Below are 18,114 nucleotides of genomic sequence, written 5' to 3'. Positions count from 1 at the left end.
GTTCGGCCCGACGTCGTCAACAATTGGACCCTTCATCACGGCAATGCGTCGGCGCACACCGCCTTCCTCTGCACCTCTGCATTGGTCAAGATGGGAGTTCCGGTGCTTCCCCACCCTCCCTACAGCCCAGACCTGTCCCCTCCGGACTTCTTCTTGTTCCCGCGCCTGAAAAGAAAGCTGAAGGGGAGGCGTTTCGACTCCATCGAGGCGATCCAAAAAACTGTGCCAGCCGAATTGAACGCGATTCCGGCGGATGAGTTTAAAAAATGTTTCCTGCAGTGGAAGCACCGCTACCAACGGTGTATTGACGCTCAAGGGTCCTATTTTGAAGAATATTAGTTGTATAAGCCAAAAGGTTTAATAAAACTGCTTAAAAAAATAAGGCTCATTACTTTTCAATGAAACCCTGTATATTCTATTTGTCTCAAGAACGTATACTATTTTTGAACTACAATAATTCGTTTCGAAGCTTTGTGAAACCGAAATCTTCAATATTTATTCATCCGAGATCGAGTTTTCTGCTAGAAATTTATCGATTTGGTTATTAAAAACTATATAATATTTTAAACCCCATTTTTTAACTAAAACCGATTGCAAACTTTCCACCCATCGCATTTTGAATTCTACCAGTAGGTCTCCATTGTGAATGTCCCCTTTTTTACGCTACCCAAACAAATGCACAAAACAATCAAATTTTACCCTTCAAATTTTTTTAAAATTTGACTATCGCCAAAGAAATAATGTAAACTTCAAAAACACACATTTTGTTGTTTTCTACTGCGAATACACAGGCGATGGAACCGAGTCGCACACGAGTTTGCATTTGCTATTTGATATCGACACTCCTAATTACCTTCTTCATCTACATACTAGTTTCGAGCAATTTGGAAAACAATCGGAAACTCAGCAGACTGCGCGAGGATGTGGATGAGATTGCGGTGAGTGTGTAATTGTGAGAACCACTGTAAAAATAATGACCTTCCTACCGCTTCTTCCTTTCTACCTCCTGCCCCTTAGCATGTTGTGCTGCATACCGTGCCAGGACAGGGTGACACAAAGCATTTAAATGAAATCGTTGATGGCATTTTGAAGAAACGGCTTGCCGGTATCTGGGATGATTTGTATGCGATGAAAAAACAGTTACGACTCAGCGAGTGTATGGGGCGTTCAACGGGGTCTGCACAGAGCACGGCCGAGGGTGGTGAGGGTGCGCTAATGGAACGTTCAATGCCAGCACGTGTCAACTATGCGGCGGAGGAGTTGGGCGCAAAGGTGCTAGATGTGAAAGCGGAGCCGATTGATGGTGGAAATGTGGTGAGAACGGCGCTGGGGTTAAAATACAGCGCGAACCCGCCCATAAATATGTTAAAGCCAGGCATGGAGCCGGGTAATTGCTTCGCTTTCAAGCGCGTCAATGCGGTAGTCACCATTAAATTGGCGCAGGCGGTATGCAATACGAGTTCCGTGTGTATGTGTAACTAATGGTGATTAAAATATTTTTAATTCACACGCAGATATATGTGGAGAGTTTTGAGTTGGAGCACCTTTGCAAAGGAAATGCGCCCAACAATGACACAACGAGTGCGCCAAAGGACTTTGAAGTTTATGTGAGTTTTGTTCTTGTAAAAATAAGTAATTTTGAAGAATATCTGCAACGAAAAATATTGCTTCTACTAAGAAAGGTGAATTTTTAAAGTTAGTCAGATCGGTGTGTTTTGTGGTTGTGGCCTAAAAGTATGCAGCGAGATTTAGAAAATAACGTATTTTGCAAGAATTACGCGCAAAAATAGTTTTGCCGAAATAATTTCATATCAAATTTTTAATGCTATTAAATTTTTACAGGGCATCATGGCCACTTCCTGGAAGGAATTCAAAATGGGAGAATATACTTATACAAATCAACAACCACTTACGCAAAATTTCGCAGTGAAGTGTGAGAATAAATATCTTTACATGCGTTTCAAGTTCAAGTCGAATCATGGACATCTGGAATACACCTGCGTTTATCGGTAAGCGATTTTTATGGGCAAATGAAAAAGAAAACATTTTACTAATTACTCTCATTATTCTTTTCTCCTTGCAGCGTGGCAGTCTATGGTCGTAGTCAGAAGTAAAGAGGGCGCTTTGGGTCTCCTATTTCGTGCGTATTTTTTCGAGAACGCTGCTGGGTAGGCATTTTATTGTGTATATCGTGCATTTTGTACATAACGGTGTATTTATTAAATGGATTTTTTTTATAACTGAGGTATTGTATTTGTTATAAAAAATTTACACCGCATCAGCTTTCATTTATGTTTTATGTTATTATTTTTATATAATTGCAGAAAAAACTTTACTCAAAAATTGTTTACATAAGTGCCATGTGAATTGTATTTGTAATAGTTTTTTTTTAATTTATTCTGTTAAAATATATTAAATGATGATTTTAATTTAATAATGATTTATCGAGGCATGGCATGAAATAAAAGTGCTTTATGTTTACCCAAGATAACTTGCCAGAAATTTCGAGAGGGCCTCTTTCCAAAATTATCGATCTAAGACAAAGCCACACTAACCTAACTTTGGGTTTTTAGAAAGCTTCGGTGTATTGTCGCTTATAAAAAATAATATAAGAATTTTGCAAAATCTTACTGTATTATTTTCTGAGGCTTTAAGTGTACTTCCTTTGTTATTATGACTCCGATTAGATTTTCTGGACTCAAGTATTTTGCTTCTGAGTCGTTGGAATGGAAAGGATGTATTCGATCTTGCTCGGAAATGCAAAAATCAACACGAATTCAGACAAAAAACAGTAACGATTAACTTTTGGATTGCAGAACAGGCCTGAGTGTTACTTTTGGAAAAACGTTGGTTAGCTGAATGGTTTAACAATTGTGTAGCATCGAGGTTAAGCTATAACAAAGGGTGATCAGATTGGAGGTACTTTATCCAATAAGGGTTTTTGATAGATCACGCGTGACTACTGTTAAACTGCAATAAATACATAATTTTTTGGGCCAACTTATGGTGTTCAGCGATGAGACTCATTTTTGGGTTAATGACTACGTCAATAAGCATAATTGCCATATTTTGGGCTGAGGAACAACCCGAAAGCATTCAAGAACAGCCATTACATCCATTGAAAACAACCGTTCGGTGGGTTGGGGGAATCATCGGACCATATTTCTTCAAAGACGAGGCTGGTGCGAATGTAACAGTGAATGGCGAACGATATCGCGCCATAATAAACGACTTTTTGATGTCGGAAAACGAAGACCGTGAACTGTAGTCTTCACATTTGGGTCCAAAAAGACGCTAAAAGACTTGCCATACAACCCGTGAAACTATGGATTTACTGCGTCTCGGACCAGTGGATTGGCCACTAAGATCGTGTGATATCATATTTTTAGTCTTTTATTTGTGAGGGTATGTTAAGTCTAAGGCTTTGTGGATATAGCAGCTTGGATTGAGCCATTGGAAGCCCACATTACTTAAAGTTATTATTATGGGGCTCCCTATTCTGCCATTATTTTGCCTCTATCGGAATAACTTGACTTATCAATATACAAAAAGCCATGTTTAAGACTTGAACGCCAAACAAGTCTAAAAGTCGGCAAATAATCTCGTCTCAAGTTGAATAATCAGTCTTAAATTTAAGCAATTTTCCAACACTGGAATTATATATAAAATAGTGGGAAGTGTTCCAGTAGAAGCAAATATGCGAAGTCATTACCCTGCAGGAAATCCATTAATACCGAATTACTTATAGGGATTTACATTCCCATGGCAGCCGGTTCTACGTTACCGGAATGACTCGGGGTTTTCCCGACCAAGTGCTGCCGCCCCAGTAAACTAGCCCCGTCTAGTGTACCGTATCCCACAACAACAACAACAACTTATAGGGAAATTGTATTCATGAGTAGCTCGCATTCCTTCTCTGTTCGTGTTAGAAGTTGATGCATTTTGCATGGCAGTGTTTTAAGAAAAATCAATTCTCTAAAACATTTTGAATTTCGTTAAGTTCTTCGAATAATGTTAGTGACAAAGAAAAATGTGTTCTAGCTCACAACGTTCCACTGTTCGGATAGCTGATACGGTGTAGCAGCGGTCAATATGCGCCAGGTTTAGTTCTTCGTAGAGGCGAAAGGCTTTAATATTTTTAAAATCTTATATTAATTTTTTGTACTTAAAGTGTTTGATATAATAACTTTTAATATGCAAAATTTATGATTTACATTTATTTATATGCAAATTTGTGTCAGTAATTCACTTTTATTAAATTTGAGAACACCATATATGGTAATTTTCCAGCATGAGACGAATCGGCAACAAGATAGGAATCATGTCACGGCGCTAAGTTCACTGTCTCATTGATGCCACTACTCACAATACAATATTAAAGTGGTTCTCCCTTCTGCACCAGGAAATTTTTTTCACTACTTTACATATTCCCTGCAGGGACTTATCTACATACGTATATGTGTATAAAAGTGGTGGTAGTAGCAGCTGTTCGCTCTGAAAAACCGCTATTCCAAACAAATGATAGTACACCTATTATTGGTATGTGGGTGCGTTGATATGTATATATTATAAGAATAATCAATTGTTTATATCGCATATGTATATGTGTGCATAAGCACAAGTATTTTGGTGAGAAGCAGACAATAGAAAGTGGGCAACGTCGAAAGTGATGAGTGCGAATGCTGAGTGTATTTATATTATTTAAAGTAGAGAAGAGAGCATTTACAACAAATACAAACCTATGTATTTTTGTTTTTAGAGGTGTATAAAGTTATAAGCGGATAACAGGAATTTTAGAGTTTAAATAATTTGATTATTTTTTAAAAGTATGTACATATCTACGAGTATATTTAAATCCCTTTTGATGCTCTGTGATAATTTGAACAACGAAGAGAGTGAGAGAGCAAATAATAAAAACTGGCGCTCAAAATGTGCATAAAAGTGGTAACAGTTTGATGGTTTTCAATGCAGATACACAGCCAAACATAAGCACTTATGTGTGTGTGTATATACACATCCCAATAAAAAATATTTATGTATGAGATGCATGTACATATATATGGGAGAGGCGTCAAAAATGTAGGGGTTTCAATCAATGAAGACCCACTTGAGCAGCTTGTTTGCTCACGGTTTGTGACATTTGCTTTCTATTAGGAGAACAACACGGAGGCATAAAATTATAGAACGAAAACAGCACAATTTTGTAGCTACTTTGAAGCACTCTTCACAAGTAGAATGCAGAATTGAATTTTTTTATGATTTTTCCGGAAACGTTCACTAGTGGTAAAACAGAAAATATACAAAATTACAAGTACAAAGTGGTCGTGGCAAAGTGTTTTGTATTTCGCGTTTAAAAGCGAAAGAGGCAGATACATAAAAAAAAAAAATAAAATCAGAAAAGCGTTAAAATTAAATGCACACATACATACATAAGTACATAAGTTAATAGTCAAAGAACACCTTGGTTTATTGTGTAATGTCTGCGAACTCCAACAAAACTGGTTGAGAAAACTACCAAGTTGAAGGGTTAGCCTAATTTTGCAGCAGCATTAGAAAAAAAAAAAAAACAAAGTAAATATAAAATAAAATAAACAACGACGTCCGAACTAGACCAACCAGCAAGTAAACATCAATTAGCGGAAATCGATTCTGCCTTTGTGAATTTGTAGAGATTTCTTAGCCAGTTGGTCTAACTGTCGGTCGTTCGCCTTGTGTGGCATTCGCTCCGCTACATAAGCAGCAGATAGTCAGTTGGTCGCTCGCTGGGTCGTTCGTTGGCGTGTGGAGGCTCGAAACCAGCCACTAATTTTTCTTTTGTTCATTTTCATTTCCCTATTATTTTTTACTTATGAAAAACTCGCTCACCGCAAAAAATTACCTACACTTCTCTTTGTAATCAGTAATTGGTGACAAAATAAACTGTGTCGACGAAAAGTGGAAAACCTGAAAGCACAACAAATTCTACAAAAAAAAAGTGACGCCAGTCAAAGAAGCTAAGAAAATACAATAAAAGTGAGTGTAAGACTACTTATACACATTAAAAGACAACAGCAGTAAAAAACCCAAACAACGAAGCAAATACTGGTGGCATAAAAGTATAAAAGAAGAAGCAGCAGAAGCTAGGCGCATTTCTTGCTCACGAGTTTTCTTGTAACAACAGTGGAGAAGAGCATTTAACAATGGTGCAGAAATTCCAGTCGCCCGTTAGGGTCTACAAACACCCATTCGAGTTGGTTATGAAGGTGAGTACCTCAAATAAGGTGGTGCCATTAGTTTAAGGTAGTCTGACGTTATTGATGATGCTCATGTAATAATAATTGTTTACTTTACACAATTTCTACTTTGGAGAACAATAAAGTGCTGTTTCATGCCCAACACCCAACAAATAAATCACATTGAGATAGAAATGGGCACATACGAGTGCAATTATGCGAATAATAGGTTTTGCAATATTAAAATATTTTTGTTGCGTAAGGGTAAAGTAACTTTAGTCTAATAAATTGCGCAAATATTTTCGTAAGAGCTTTTATCGCTTTGGGATATTATAATATACTCTTTCAAGTACCTCCTATGCAAATTTCGTATGTGAAAAAATGAAATAAAATTACCTTAAATTTAATTGAAAACAACAATAAAGTAATAAAATAAAGCAAATGCTTAAAACTTTGTGGAATATGGCCAATTATCCATGACCGATTCATACTATTTGTGAATTAAATCAATTATGTTTTGATATATAAAAGCTGTGTATGAAAATACCGCTGTTCTTATCGATGCTTGGACTCAAAAAACAAATACTTTTTATTAGTAAGTATCACTAAATCGTTAATCTGAAGAACGCTGCTACCCCTGTTATTTTGCACAATCAATGTTAATAATTTTATTAGCAACAAATGTTATAACAACAACGAAAACACAAAAAACCAAAACCAAAACAAAAAAAAAATAATAGTAATAAAATTATCAAGCAAAATGAGTACTACAGTCATTAAGTAGATTAATTTCAATTCCGCTTTGTTTTTTTTTAAGTTTTTTTTTACGGTTTTAACTTAGAATGCCGATAGTCGAGGAATGCCCCAGATTTATATCCGGCCAAGGATTGTCACTCCAGCAGTATTCCGCAAACATTTAGGAGGAATGTTAATGTTTTACAATAACAACATTTAGAAATACAAAGCATACATTAGGAAAAAAAGCAATAAAAATTACCAAGCAAAATTTGTATTCTCTTTATTTTTTATTTTTGTTTTGCAACCAGGCAGTTTTAACTGAGCAAAACGAATAGCGAATGCCACTGAAATAGTTAGTAAAAAATGTTTTAAACAAAATAAAGTATATATTCTAATAAAAACTTTATATTTCGAATTCCCAAACTTTTTAAAAACCTTACAAAAATCAGTACATTACCTTTCTATTACAATTTCAAAAACTGTAATCAGATTTTTTAAATCTTTTTCATATATAAGTATGTAATATATAAAGCACACTGTCGAAATTACAGAGGCATATCGCTACTGAACTCAGGGTACAAGGTCTTCACAAATATACTATTTATATTTGAGGCTGAGTGAATATGCTGAAGAAATACTAGATGATTACCAAGCAGGCTTTAGAGCCAACTGGTCGACGATCGTCATGCAAACCTTTGAATACGACATTGATATTCACTGCCTATTTATTGATTTTCAGCAGGCATTTGATAGCATAGACCGAAGTAAAATAAAATACTCTTTGCAGTCTATAGGCATCCCAACAAAGCTTATTGAACTTGTTTTTATGACCCTTACAAATACGGCAGCAAAAGTTATAGTGCAAGGTTAATGTAGGGAACCGTTCTCTACTGCCTCAGGAGTTAAACAAGAAGATGCCCTCTCAACACTGATATTTAACCTGGCGCTACATGCAATACTAAACGAAATAAACCCGAATGGAAGCATTTGCAACAAGCCATTCTAAATGTGTGGCTATCCAGATGATATACTAATAAGGGCAAAAACTAAAAACGAGCTGCAGGCTGCGTTCAAAAAGCTGGAGGAAAGAATACATCTAGGTGGACTGATAATCAATGCAGAAAAAACTAAATACATATATGGGCCGATCAAGATTAAACATTGTATCCAATGATCTGGAGTGTAGGGCATACACATTCCACCTACTTCGGTATTACATTATCAGCCAACCAAGACATGTCGGTAGCAATCAATGACAGAATACGGGCTGCCAACAAAGCATATAATGCTCATCTAAAATTGCTCAGACCTAAAATATTATCGCGTGAGCAAAAATTCAGAATGGTTAAAGCACTGATACGACCTGTGCTTACATTATGGCTGTGAACTATGGACGCTGAAAGTAAACGAGCCAATACAGCTAATGTGCTTTGAACGAAGAGTGCTCCGAAAGATCTATGGTCCGCTTCGACTGACAGATGGCACTTATCGCATTAGGTACAATGCCGAACTGGAGGACACAGTTAAGAAAGAAACTACAGGTATAATACGATTTATTAAGTCTCAACGACTTAGAGGGCTAGGACATGTGGCTAGAATGTCAAGGGCTCGATCAACGAGAAAGACACTAGATCTTCGCCCAATTGAAGAAAGAAAAAGGGGACGCCTGAGGAAAAGGTGGATAGAAGATGTGGAAGCTGGTCTTAGGAAAATGCGCGTGCAATGTTGGAGAGAAGTGGCTGTAAATCGTGATAGATGGCAAGAAGCTGTGAAGGAAGCAATAGTTCACTAAGGACTGTGACGCTAAGTAGAAGATGTCTGTGTGTACATACATACATACCATAAAACGGTATGCCTTTCAGAGAGCGTTTTGGAGATCTAAAAATAATTAAATGGAGTAATCATTAATCATTGCTGTATGGAAAACTGCGATTAGTCAAATATTAATTTGATTTAAAAAGTTATAGATCTTTTAAACTCAGTGAGTGGAGACTTACCTGTAGTATTTAATTTAACTTAAGTTATTATATTTTTTTCCAAACGGGTATATGTAAAAGTGTGTTAGTGCTTAGATAAAGCTTTAATGAAATTGAAGACCTTAGAGCCTATAAATTCTCTGATATATTTCCACGGCACGTAATTCGCTCTTTCTTTCGTAATGCGCTGCCTCTTTCGTAATTCGCTCTCCCTTTCGTAATCCACTTCTCAATTAGCTTTCAAACTAATTGTTATGGGAAATTTACCGAGATTAGCTGTATGTTCCCACGAGAGTTGGTTCTAAGTTGTCAGAACGATCCGGACTTATATCCGGTTAAGGACTGCTATTCCAGCAGCATTCCCCGTACATGTATGGTGAATGTTTACGCGGCTATAACGACAACAATGCTGTTAACAACAACAACAACAACAACACAACAATAAAGCTACTCAAGAATCATGTTAAATATATTTTAAGTATATGAACATACAGAAAATAGCAGGAAAAAAAGAACAGCACTAGCTTAAGGCCATCACCTGGTTTTACAATAAACTAGGATTAATTACAATATTTGCTAGTCTTATATTAAAATAAGGAATACATTTATATGTAATACAAGTAAATAAAATATGTCTAAGTATAAGTATATTAAAATAAATGAGCTAAGTTGCACAGTACAAGAAAGTTAGATACAGTATTTACATTTGATAATATAGAATTTACTAGAAGTTGCGATGGGAGAGCTGTTCCAAAAATACTTCGCCTGGTATTGGTAAACTGGGTGCATTCATCTAGGATATGCTTTACTGATGTTCTAGATGACACAAAAACAGCAGGATGCATCTCCAGAGTTTAACAAGTAACTGTGAGTGATCTGCGTGTGACCTAAACGAAGTCGTGAGAACAACAAAATGTTTGCATGCTTAGATTCGGTTGGTTAGGTAGGCTTTACTCTGGAGGGATTAATTGTCGCGTAATGATGAAAGTACTCAATAGAGCCTTGTTATGTAGGTAATGCCTTATTAGAAGTTTTAAGTCAGTTTTTTCCAGAACGTCAAAATACAGAGCCGGTTCCTTATGAACATTTTTCGCGATACAATCAGCGAACTCATTGCCTTTAATTCCGTAGTGACCTGGTATCCACATCAATTTAATTTTGTTTATTTGCTTGACAAGTAAATCTCTAACACGAGTTACTACAACACTGTTATTGTTGAAATTTCTTACGGCATCGATGGCAGATTGACTGTCAGTACAAATGCAAAATTTACCTTTCTTTTTGGAGGCTATTAGAGTGGCTTGATATATAGCAAAGATTTCACTAGTAAATGGTGAGCAGTGGATGTGCATCAAACCTTTTTTCAGAACTAGTAGATCCTCAGATAAAACCGCAAAAGAGGTTGAGAAGTAAGTTTTGGAGCCATCGGTAAATATGAATTTGAAAGATTTTTGATTTAACTCTCGTTTGTGCTGAAGGAAAATTTGTCGGTAGATAAGACCACAAGTTTTGTCCTTTCGATAACCTTGAAAGCAATTAACAAATGACGAGTTCGAAAGAAGCCAAGGCGGACACTTACTGCGGGTTTGACGAGTAGGTTTAAAATGGATGCTACTCAAGAGATACAATTTGCCTCCTTTGCCTTTGCGTCAAGCGTCTCATTTTTAGAATTGAATACAAAATTTTCTCGCCGGACTACTCTTATTTTAGAGTCGGGCACGAAAAAAGTGGAGAGCAATAAAAGGCAATATTTTTTGGGAGAAACGAAATCACACTTGGCTCTCAACTGGTTATACTTGTATACACTTTGTTCTATAAGTGCCACATACATAACACTGTTGGAAACAATTGGCGAGATTTGAAGTTGAGTGTTCGATTAATTAAGGCAATCACCTTTACCATTCTTGTTGTTATTGAAATGTAATTACTTAAATTGGAAAGGTGCTCGTTTTGGCCATATTTTCATGTGCTGCTTGAATCCAGTAAAGCCACTACCAGTGCATTGGAATAAATAGACAGAAGCTCATTGCTTATGATATGAAATATTTCAAAAGCGTGTTACGAAAATAAAAAACTGCAATTATGTAAAAAGAAATATTTCAATGGCTATCGTATTGATAATTTAGATATCAGACTGCCAAAATCTACGAAGCACATTTTTATAGCACTCGGTAAACATGTATACAAAACTGACACACTGTGCAAAATGAAAACAACTCATTATTGGGATATTTTCATAAGTGCTTAGATGTTATTTACAGCTCTTGGCAACAGCAAAGTTTGCATGTCTCGCAGCCAATTTTGTTGTGAATAATTAGCATCTTTTCACAGCGTACACAGAAAAATATTATATAGCCGTAAATATGTAATTATGTTTGCATGTACAAAGTAGGCGTCCAAGTGCAACAAATTTTACATAGCAAAAATGTCACAGTATCGTATAAGACTTTGCAAAACAAATGGAAGACGAACGACAGCCAAGTGAGCGCGGAAAATAAATACTTCATACGAATAGCTTTTTCATTTTTGTTGTTCAAGGGTGTTAAATAAAAATGTGAATAAAAGCAGACTTGCATATTAAATGTTTGCCAGCAGGCCGAGAGGGCACTTATTTTTCACATAATTATTAACAAAACAATTGTGAAGGTAATTTGTATATCCGGTTTCGAAGGCAGTTACTTTCAAAGCGCGGAAAATGAATGGAGCGCACGTTTAGGCATTCCCTATTGAATTGTCTCCACGTGCAGTCTGCGTTTCGCCAACAATTCATAGTCGCACTTTATTATCTGTATCTAACGTCTTCTTGTGCATTATCCACAAGCGAATACATATATGTATATGTATGTATGCATGTACTTGTGAGCTATTAATTCAAGTGGTTTGAGCGGAAAAGCTATTATTTTATATTATATTATATTTTGCTTGCATAAGATTCGCGATTCGCGATTCGCTACAGAAAAATTTCATTTAATTTCTTTTTGAGCACTCGTATCTCAATTTTATGATTTGTTTGATGAAATGTTGACGAAAGACATAATAAATGTAGTGTACACACACATGAACAAATATAAAAAGATTTAAAGATGCTTTGTTTAACCTAGAGAATGGCAACTATTATTTAATTTACCATTAAAATGACACTTACTTTTTGCAAAAATGGAAAAATGCAAACAGGCAGACAGGCATATGCACATACACTGAAGAGCAAAACTGTAACAAAATGTAATACTTTCTATTTCAACACATTTTTTTTTAGACATGTTTTAACAAATCAAATATTTTTTTTGCATAACTTTATTGGCATGTATGTACTCTCTCTCTCAAACCGGTTTGGTGTCAATGCAACAACAACAACACTAGTAGCAAGCAATAATGCAAATAAAGACAAATGTTACAGTTTTGCACTCACTCTTAATTTTCAAATTTTCCGTTATTTTTCTCGTAATTATATATTTGGTGGATTTTTAATTATTATAAACGTGACCGTGAATAAGACAAAATGTTAAATCGGGAAGTACAACGCCAAATAATTGATTTGCTGAAGAAGGGCGAGTCTATAAGAAAAATAGCTAAAAAATTCGAAGTGAGCCACATGACTGTGCAAAGGCTGCGGAAAAATGTACCAGACGCTGTTCCCAGTAACAAAGGAGACCGGCCAAGGAATATAAGCGACCGCGATGCCCGCCATCTGGCAAATTTGGTAACAAGCAGCAAGGCGGTCACTCCCAAAGAAGCACTAAAGATGCTGGATATTGATGCCAATCAGTGGACAGCCAGGCGCAGCCTGTCAAAACTGGGGCTAAAGGCAGCGGAGAAGAAAACCAAGCCAATGCTGACAAAAAGGCATGTGCGGTTGAGGCGGGATTTTGTTGCGGCTCACCAAAGCTGGACAGTTGAAGATTGGGATCAGGTACGTCTTTATAAATGGATTATAAAAGACCTTTTTTCATAAAATTTCAAAACGATTGCAGGTTATTTGGTCTGATGAAACTAAAATCAATCGATTTCAGTCAGATGGTCGGGCCTGGTATTGGGTTAAAGACCCAAATGCAGTCCAGCCACATCACATCAAGCAGACAGTAAAACATGGTGGTGGCTCCATTATGGTGTGGGGCTGCATTTCCAAAAATGGTGTGGGTTCTTTAGTACGAATAGACGGTATAATGCGGAAAGAGGAATACCTGGCCATATTGCAACAAAATCTGCCGGGTGTAGTGGAAAGTATGGGTCTTGCTGCTGAAAAAGTAATTTTTCAGCAAGACAATGACCCTAAGCACACCGCACATGTTGTACGAAATTGGATGCAACGCCAAAAATTTCGTAACTTGAAGTGGCCTCCACAATCACCGGACATGAACCCAATCGAAAATTTATGGAGTCATGTAAAATCGAAGCTTGCCGAATATTCAAGTCCGCCCAGTGGAGTTAATGAGCTGTGGGAGCGAACACGCGATGTATGGGATGCTATTCCGACTGACTTTGTCTTGAGGTATACACGAAGTATGCCCAATCGTATCCACGAGCTGAAAAAATCCAAAGGATATTGGACATCTTATTAATATTTATTTTATTTATTGTAAAAAATAAAAAATGGGTTGAGTGCAAAACTGTAACATTTGTCTTTATTTGCATTATTGCTTGCTACTAGTGTTGTTGTTGTTGCATTGACACCAAACCGGTTTGAGAGAGAGAGTACATACATGCCAATAAAGTTATGCAAAAAAAATATTTGATTTGTTAAAACATGTCTAAAAAAAAATGTGTTGAAATAGAAAGTATTACATTTTGTTACAGTTTTGCTCTTCAGTGTACGTACCTACGAACCATTTAAGCTTTTGAAATCGTTTTCATTTTATAAATGTTTTTACAAAAAAATACATTAACAATGCCATCAAAACACACCGGGTGGGCTGGTATGCGAATGCGCCAGTCATAAACACTCATCAATAGAGCAGACCTTCAGCCATAATCACTCTCGTATTGTATGAAAGACGGGTGCAGCAGTCTTTTCGCAAGCGCAATAAATCGGTTTTGAAAAATTAAATGGAATGTATTTCTTTCTTTTCTTGTTGTTTTTGTTATATCGTAAGACATGCAAAGTAGAATATAGAGACTTAAAAGCTAATAATGGAAAATTTCTAAAGTGAGAAATGTAGAGCTGTATGCATATTTCCATTCGAATGTGTGTATGTCTGTATGAATGAAGGGCCTTTTCCTGCATTTTTTCGCTCTTTAACTTAAGTATGAAGACACACTTTATGACTTCAACGAGTATGAGAAAGAATTAATGTACTTCAATATTGCATACAAATTTTCAAATAATCACTAGCTTTAGCTAACACTAAAAAGATTAAGTTGCGGATTTGAAAAGCAGATATAGGGTGGGCCATGTAAAATTTGCTTTTTAAATCGGCTATAAAAAAAAAATAATTAATTTTTTTCAAACTTTTTTTTTTAATTTGAAGATTGAACATTGTCATTTATGAATGAAAAATAATATCGTTCAAATGACTGCCACGACTGGCTTTACAGTAGGTCATTCGATCAACCAATTTTTGAACACATTTTCGATTGTTTGGGCTCCAATTTCATGAATGGCATCTTCGATTTCGTGTTTTAAAGCATCAATCGTCTCTGGATGGTTCGCATATCATTTGTCCTCAACGGTTCCCCACAAAAAATAGTCCAACGGGCTTAAATCACAGCTCCAAGGCGGCCAATTCTTATCGGAATTCAAAAACGGTAGCCAAAAGTTTGAGTGTAACTGTGGCAGTGTGACAAGTTGCACCGTCCTGTTGAAACCAAATGTCGTCCATGCCATCCTCTTCAATTTTTGGAAACAACTCGTTGAGCATGTCACGGCAACGCTCGCCATTTGCTGTAACCGCGGAAGAAGAAGAAGACTCACCACTTTGGAAATAGGTTTTCAATATTTCCCAATTTTGTTCAAGCGTATAGCGTCCTATTTCGTAAATGTCAAACCTTTAAGTAAATTATGAACACATTTGACATGTCATTTGTGTTACCATTCTCAAAAAAATAGGTGGGTCAAAAAGCAAACGCTATATGTCCCACCCGTAGTTAAATGGCGTAAAGTGCTTGTACTTTGAGTAGAGTATTTCAAATAGGCCCTTATATCTTTAAAGAATCGAACATGCTAAGGAAATCCATTAATAAATAATAAGTCAGACTTTGTCAATAGTGGGCAGCATCAAAAGTGACCAAGGCGGTGGGTTCTACGTAACCGGAATGACCCGGATTAATATCCTGCCAAGGACTGTCACTTCAGCAGCAGAAATACAAGTAAAAACCCGGACTAATATCCTGTCAAGGACTTTCACTTCAGCAGCAGAAATACAAATAAAAACACTTTTCTTCCTATTGAGATTGACAGCCACCTTGGTGTATGATGCTGTGAGTTCTTAGTCCTTTTGCTTTTTTCTTTTTTCTTTTTGTGGGAGGGGAGAATAAAAATGTTAGAAACATTCAATTGATGCCGTCGCGCCAATGATATGTGAGGCACCCTCCCACTAAAACAGACCTCACCTCTTCGGCTGACTTCCATCCCGGGGCCGCATTTGCACTACATCGAGGGTGGAGCCGTGATTGTGGAGAACAACCACAAAAGAAACCTGCGACCTATGGAGGTTATAGGTCGGTGATAGTCTCCATTACTCCATTAAGAAGTAAATGGAACTTCGAAAGTGTGCGGTAATGTCGTGTGCATTCCGTCGCCTGCGTATGATTTGGTCGTGAGTCATTAACTCAAGCATCCGTAATTGTTCTCGGTATGTCTGAGTCGACCTCCTCTGCAACACTGTTTCACTTTAGCACTTCTGGAGAGTTCGGTGTGATCAGACGCGGCACAGGGCGTTAATATTATTTTGCTCTAGCTGCCGGTACTGAAACAGCTCTATTGTTCGCCTTTCTGCGTCCTGCTTATGTAGCGTACGCAATACTTGCTTGGAAAACTTGCATGCAGCATCCCAACAATGTTTTGAAATGCACATACTACCAGTTAAATTAGTCTCACTTGGCTGTCTTTCAAGGATAGTGGCTAACTCCTCACTTATTTTGCGAATCTTGGAAAGTAGAAGATTACGTGTCGAGCGCATTCAAAATTCTCTCGGCAGGTAAGACACTCTGTCTTGGAGTGGAGAGATCAAACCTATGCAGATAATACTGAAAGCACCCATGTCCGCTCAGCATCTGGGAAAGGAAGTAATCCACTTCTCCATGTCTTCGCCGCAATCACGTGTCAAGGTTAGGGATAAGTTCGTGCGTCCAGCGGCCTGTAGAAGAATGATCCCATCTTCGCTGCCATTCGTCAAGTGACGCCATTCGCTGTGCCAACTTTTGGTCCCTTGTAGGTTTTGCACCTTGCCTTGGATAAAAACGCCCCAAACAGTAGGCATCAAGGAAATATAACGCCAAAAAGTAGGCACCAAAAATATATTTCCTACAAGTTTGTACCCATAAACAGGCGGGAAAAAGTAGGCAGTTTTATTTCTCACTAAAAATGACAAACCACAAGGAAAAACTCAGGAAAAATAGCCTAAGGTGTATCTAAGATATATATAAGGTATAGCTCTCTCTCTCCTTTTCCTTTACGTTATATCTTTTTCTCTCTCGCGGAACGAAAATGCCCAAAACGTTGAACGACCTTGAAATTTTACTCTCCATTCTCGCTCGTCCATCGACGCCTAAGAAGTTTCACTTCAAAAATCCACTCTACTTCGTGAAGACACTAAAAGTAATACACCTTTATCTTCCGGATCTCTTAAGATTCATTAATGAATCCAATAGATTTGGATTTCAAACTAATTTTTCCGTCTTACAACCCATATTTTATCTTTTCTAACTCTCTATTATTTCTACTGAAATCGACCCGGGTGTAGTACAATGGTCTCCTGACTGAGTGCTTGGTCTTGTCCATTAATATCGAAAAATGTGTTTTTGTGGTGTCCTAAAATTTTACTTGGCCTGCGGCATATGTCTCATAATGCGTAAGTTTCCCAACCACTTTTTAACTTTGCCTTAAGTAAAATATTCTGCGAAAAACCATTTTTTTGAATGCATGAATTTGAAAATTTCTTACACAGGTACAAACATACATATGTATGTCTGTAGCAAATATGTAGCTACATTCATACGTCAAAGTATAAAGCAGCTAATGACGCGGCTTGCAACGCGAACATCCGCATGCTGAACAACCACGCGTGATTTACAGTAATTTCACACATTCACACAAGTAGCCGATTTAATGAGGCACTTAATTATAATTATAATTTTCATCGGATAATTTTGACTTCAAACTGTAGCAGCAAGAAAATTTCATATGTGAGGCGTTTATTTCGAAAGTGGTGTAAGTTCGTTTCCAAAAAGAAAAAAAATATTGAATGCACATTCGATTTATAAAAAATATCTAGTATATTTATTTGTTATAGTCTAGAAAGTACCTACGACTACAAATTATCATTAAATAATTAAAAAAAATTATTTTGGACGTTTATGAAGGGAAGTGATGGTTTATTACTTTTAATATTATTTTTTATTTTTGTTTTTTACTATAATTCTTTTCTAATCACTTTTATAGAATTTAAAACATTGTGTTTTAAGTAAAATACATTAACAGTTTTAAAAAGAAATGATTTTGTTTTTGGAGAATAATTAAGAAATTGGTGCAAGTTCATTTCCGTGCAACAACAAATAAATAATTTTAGTTAAATTCAAATAAAAATGGTTTGCATATTTCTAAAACCGACTAGCCGTTTACTGTATCGAATCGAGAAATATTGTACAGTAGGAACTCGATACTTGCCACACAATATTTTTTTATTTGCTGAAGCATGACAGTTTTGAGTTAAAGAGCTACGACGGTCAAATATCAGTAATGTGCTTTCCTCCAAACTGTACGGTTCTAATACCCATGGATCAAAACGTTATAAGGCTTAGTAGGTAGGAAGGTAGGTGAAATGGTTGAAGCGCCGGTCTGGCACTCCTCAAGTAGCACTAAAGCTCCATTTTGATACCATTAGGAGACCTCCAACAGGCAGATATCTACAGCCAGCCAGAGCTATTGATATAATGGCGAAAATTGGTGGGATTGAGGTTAGCGCACTGCCCCAGGCTGTCGAAGAAATCAGCACCGAGTGATCTTAATTGTCAGCTGCCAAACCTGGACATTT

General features: G+C 36.8%; 2 protein-coding genes across 7 annotated transcripts in view; both read left to right on the top strand.

Moving 5' to 3' along the window:
- The first annotated feature begins 599 nt into the window (after positions 1–599).
- Positions 600–2,598, top strand: LOC128863633 (SUN domain-containing protein 3). 2 transcript variants are annotated; one of them, XR_008454618.1, is made up of 6 exons: positions 600–938; positions 1,018–1,446; positions 1,515–1,607; positions 1,843–2,009; positions 2,084–2,245; positions 2,325–2,598. XR_008454618.1 is itself a non-coding variant. In XM_054102882.1 (5 exons), the coding sequence occupies exons 1-5, from the start codon at positions 795–797 to the stop codon at positions 2,112–2,114; spliced, it is 864 nt and encodes a 287-aa protein (XP_053958857.1). In that variant the 5' UTR covers positions 600–794; the 3' UTR covers positions 2,115–2,301. The 2 variants fall into 2 exon arrangements, 1 of the variants encoding a protein (XP_053958857.1); XM_054102882.1 differs by lacking the exon at positions 2,325–2,598 and having other exon boundaries at positions 2,084–2,301.
- A 2,071-nt stretch (positions 2,599–4,669) lies between these two features.
- The window catches only part of LOC128864168 (protein real-time), a 57,322-nt gene continuing 43,877 nt past the window's right edge, over positions 4,670–18,114 (top strand). The window contains exons 1-2 of one of the 5 annotated variants that reach the window (XM_054103699.1): positions 4,670–4,826; positions 5,901–6,242. In XM_054103699.1, the coding sequence (XP_053959674.1) occupies positions 6,180–6,242 (63 nt within the window). In that variant the 5' untranslated portion in view covers positions 4,670–4,826; positions 5,901–6,179. Of the gene's footprint in view, positions 4,827–5,102; positions 6,243–18,114 lie in introns of those variants that run through there. The other 4 variants (XM_054103697.1, XM_054103696.1, XM_054103695.1 and 1 more) reach the window with 4 other exon arrangements.

The sequence above is a fragment of the Anastrepha ludens genome, chromosome 5 (assembly GCF_028408465.1).
Source record: "Anastrepha ludens isolate Willacy chromosome 5, idAnaLude1.1, whole genome shotgun sequence".
NCBI classification, from domain to species: Eukaryota; Metazoa; Arthropoda; class Insecta; order Diptera; family Tephritidae; genus Anastrepha; species Anastrepha ludens.
The sequence above is the reverse complement of the archived record's forward strand: the minus strand, read 5'-3'. Positions and strand labels throughout refer to the sequence as shown.

Coding starts and splice junctions, on each gene's coding strand:
- LOC128863633 (XM_054102882.1), top strand. CDS start 795: ATGGAACCGAGTCGCACACGAGTTTGCATTTGCTATTTGATATCGACA. Junction 939..1,017: donor AGGATGTGGATGAGATTGCG/GTGAGTGTGTAA, acceptor CCTGCCCCTTAG/CATGTTGTGCTGCATACCGT. Junction 1,608..1,842: donor CAAAGGACTTTGAAGTTTAT/GTGAGTTTTGTT, acceptor AAATTTTTACAG/GGCATCATGGCCACTTCCTG.